Consider the following 2,800-nt stretch of genomic DNA (forward strand, 5'->3'; position numbering starts at 1 on the left):
GTGGGATTTTATAAATATAAAATTAGTTAATCTAATTACAAATTTACCACAATACTTATTATATTTATATATTTTATGTTTATTTGTCCACAATATTACATGTGAAATTATTTTACTTTATTCTAATTTGATATAAAATATAATTTTGCTATGAGACAGAGGAATCATTACACTAAAAAAATTCATCAACACTATTAATCTTCATTATGTTACTTGTCAAAGTGTAGGGCCACCTAAATATCTAAAAGCTATTAATAAAAATGATACAACTCTATGTCAAGGTTTTATCATGAAGATTACTACTGCAATGTTTAGCCAAATCTTTAATTTATATGAAACCTTATTGTCAATGAATAAACTTGTCATGCTTTAAAAAGGAAAATAACATGTTAGTTTGCAATGGAAGATCCTTTTAAACTTGAAACTAGGTTATATACCTGGACACATATGTGTTTATAACTTCAAAATGAGCAAAATAAATCACGGAAGTTCCAAGTTAAACATTAGGCATGAAACATGGGAGAGAGAGAATTCAGGATATAAATCATTACTAATCCAAAATGTGTGCGGTTTTTCTTTTTCTTTCGGGTGCGTACGGTGTATTACAAATTAAGAACACGGGGAGATGAGACTAGGTTGACTAATAATATAAGCAAAGCTAATATAAGGCTAAAAAAATGAGAAAAAAGAAGAAGAAAAAGAATCTAAATAATCCAAACGATGATCGTCTCTGCCGGGGAACAACCCTATGTACGGTCCAAGTAGTCTGTCTGTCTCACGCCTCGCTCGCTACCCATAAATATCTGTTACAGATAGCAACATTTGATCCACAGTTATATCTACTATTCCAATTAAAAATCAGGTTTCACAGTTCTTCGAATGCATTCACTGGTTCTAGTACAAGCATATGTTGAGATCTCTACGCATATCAGTAACCAGAAAGAGTAAAATGTAAAATTTAGATTGGAATTGAACAATGTCCAAATTAAGGGGATTCTAAATATTCAGCAAGCCTACAACAAAAAGATGTAGATCTTCACTACATGACATAACAATACTTGAGCAACTGAACAAGTTGATAGAGCGAGCCGTCGCGATAAGCTTGAGGCTCAAAAACTCAACGAATGCTAGATTGGAGAGTTGCAATTACAACAGAAAGCATGGTTCTATTATGAAATCCATAGTACACCATGAAAAGTTTTAGTTTTCGGTTGAGATCTAGAGACTGCAAGACAAAAGAGTACCATAGGAAAAAAAAATTGAAAAAATAGCACGCTTATGTGTGTGTGTGTGTATATATGTATGTATGAGAATTTCATCCTGACTTGAATATCTAGTACCATCTATCTTTCCTCTGTATTCTCTACAAATCCGGAGGCTAAGTTAAGACGTAATATGTAGATTCCTACGAAGAGAGAATAGAATGATTAGGTGGTACCGTTGGATCGCTTGGCGCGCTTGATGCGCTCGAGCTGGAGCTGAGTGTCCATGAACATGCGCATGCGCTGCACCTCCAAGTCCTTGGCGAACTGCATGCGCTGCTTCTCGAGCTCCACGGTCTGCCGCAGCTTCTCGGCCTCCACCTTCTCGTAGACGTCGCCGAAGCGCGCGATGGCCCGAGCCAGCCTCCTCATCCCCTCCTCCATGGGCGGCTCCTCCACTGGATCCGCCTCCATCGGCTCCGCCTCGTCCTCAGACTCCTCGTCCTCGTCCTCGTCCTCGGCCTCCGCGGCTGCGGCCGCGGCCGCCATGGCGGAGTAGTTGCGCCGGAAGAAGCCGTCGTCGGGCTTGCGGTAGGTGAGGAGCGGCACGGCCACGGGCGGGGACGGCGACGGGGACACGGGCTTCCTGACGGAGCCGGAGTTAGAGTTGGAGGGCCCGATGAGGGAATCCAGGCGGTGGAAGAAGGGCCAGGACGAGGACGGCCTCCCCTTCTCCAGCTTGTACTTCTTCTTGATGGTGTCGATGCGGTTCTTGCACTGCACGTCCGTCCGGTGCGTCTTCTTCGTCAGCCCGTGGAGGGCGTTCACGGCGTCCGCAACCTCCTGCCAGTCCTTCTGCCGGAGGTTGCCTCGGTTCAGCTCCACGTACCGCCGCCCCCACGCCTCGATCAGCGTCGCCGTCGCCTCCTCGCTCCAGCAGTCCTCTCGGACGGGGGTCGCGCGAGGCGGAGCCGCCGGGGGAGGCGGGGGGGTTGTCGTCGTCGTGGCGGCGTCAGCCATGGCTTCTCAATTTGGGGGAATTAGGGTTTCTTGGATGAATCGGTCTTTCTTTCTTTCTCTCTCTCTCTCTTCTCTCTGTCTCACAAACAAAACGAAAAGGGCAAAATAGTCGGTGCCGGCCGCACGAGCCGAGATGTCGCTCGCCGGGATCAGCGCCTCGGCCCTACTCCCGGCTTTATTGGCTCCGTTCGGCTCGGCTCCATACTACTCAATTCCCACTTTTACCCTTCACCTCGTTAAAATTAACAACTGTATTGTATTGTGAATATATTTGATTTTCTTTTTTACAATTTATAATATACTTTAAATTCATTTTTCATGCACATTAATCATAAAATTAGAAAGAATTTCATATAGTTATACTTCCACTATCATCCTAAGAATCTCAAAGAAAAATGGTACAAAGTCATTTGAAACTTCTTTATTAACAAAATAGTCAAAGTTTCAATTTTTCAATAAAATAGTCAAATTAATGTTTTTAAAATTTTTTTGATAGTTAAGATCAAATTTTTGGACGATTATTATAAGTAATTTATCACTTTAAAAAAAAGTTAATCTTAAGGTCAATTTTTTTTAAA

The 2,800-nt window shown here is 42.4% G+C and overlaps 1 protein-coding gene across 1 annotated transcript; it reads right to left on the reverse strand.

The window, feature by feature from the left end:
* Nucleotides 1–531: 531 nt before the first annotated feature.
* On the reverse strand, nt 532–2,471 carry LOC149384601 (trihelix transcription factor ENAP1-like). Its single transcript, XM_089627309.1, has 2 exons — nt 1,439–2,471; nt 532–803 (listed from the first exon to the last, which is right to left on the reverse strand). Exons 1-2 carry the CDS (start codon nt 2,220–2,222, stop codon nt 790–792), a joined length of 798 nt encoding a protein of 265 aa, XP_089483435.1. The 5' UTR covers nt 2,223–2,471; the 3' UTR covers nt 532–789.
* Nucleotides 2,472–2,800: the final 329 nt, after the last annotated feature.

This window comes from Urtica dioica, chromosome 9, assembly GCF_054948205.1.
Source record: "Urtica dioica subsp. dioica isolate 48M chromosome 9, U.dioica_male_clone48M_v1_H2, whole genome shotgun sequence".
Classification (NCBI taxonomy): domain Eukaryota; kingdom Viridiplantae; phylum Streptophyta; class Magnoliopsida; order Rosales; family Urticaceae; genus Urtica; species Urtica dioica.

Coding starts and splice junctions, on each gene's coding strand:
- LOC149384601 (XM_089627309.1), bottom strand. CDS start 2,222: ATGGCTGACGCCGCCACGACGACGACAACCCCCCCGCCTCCCCCGGCG.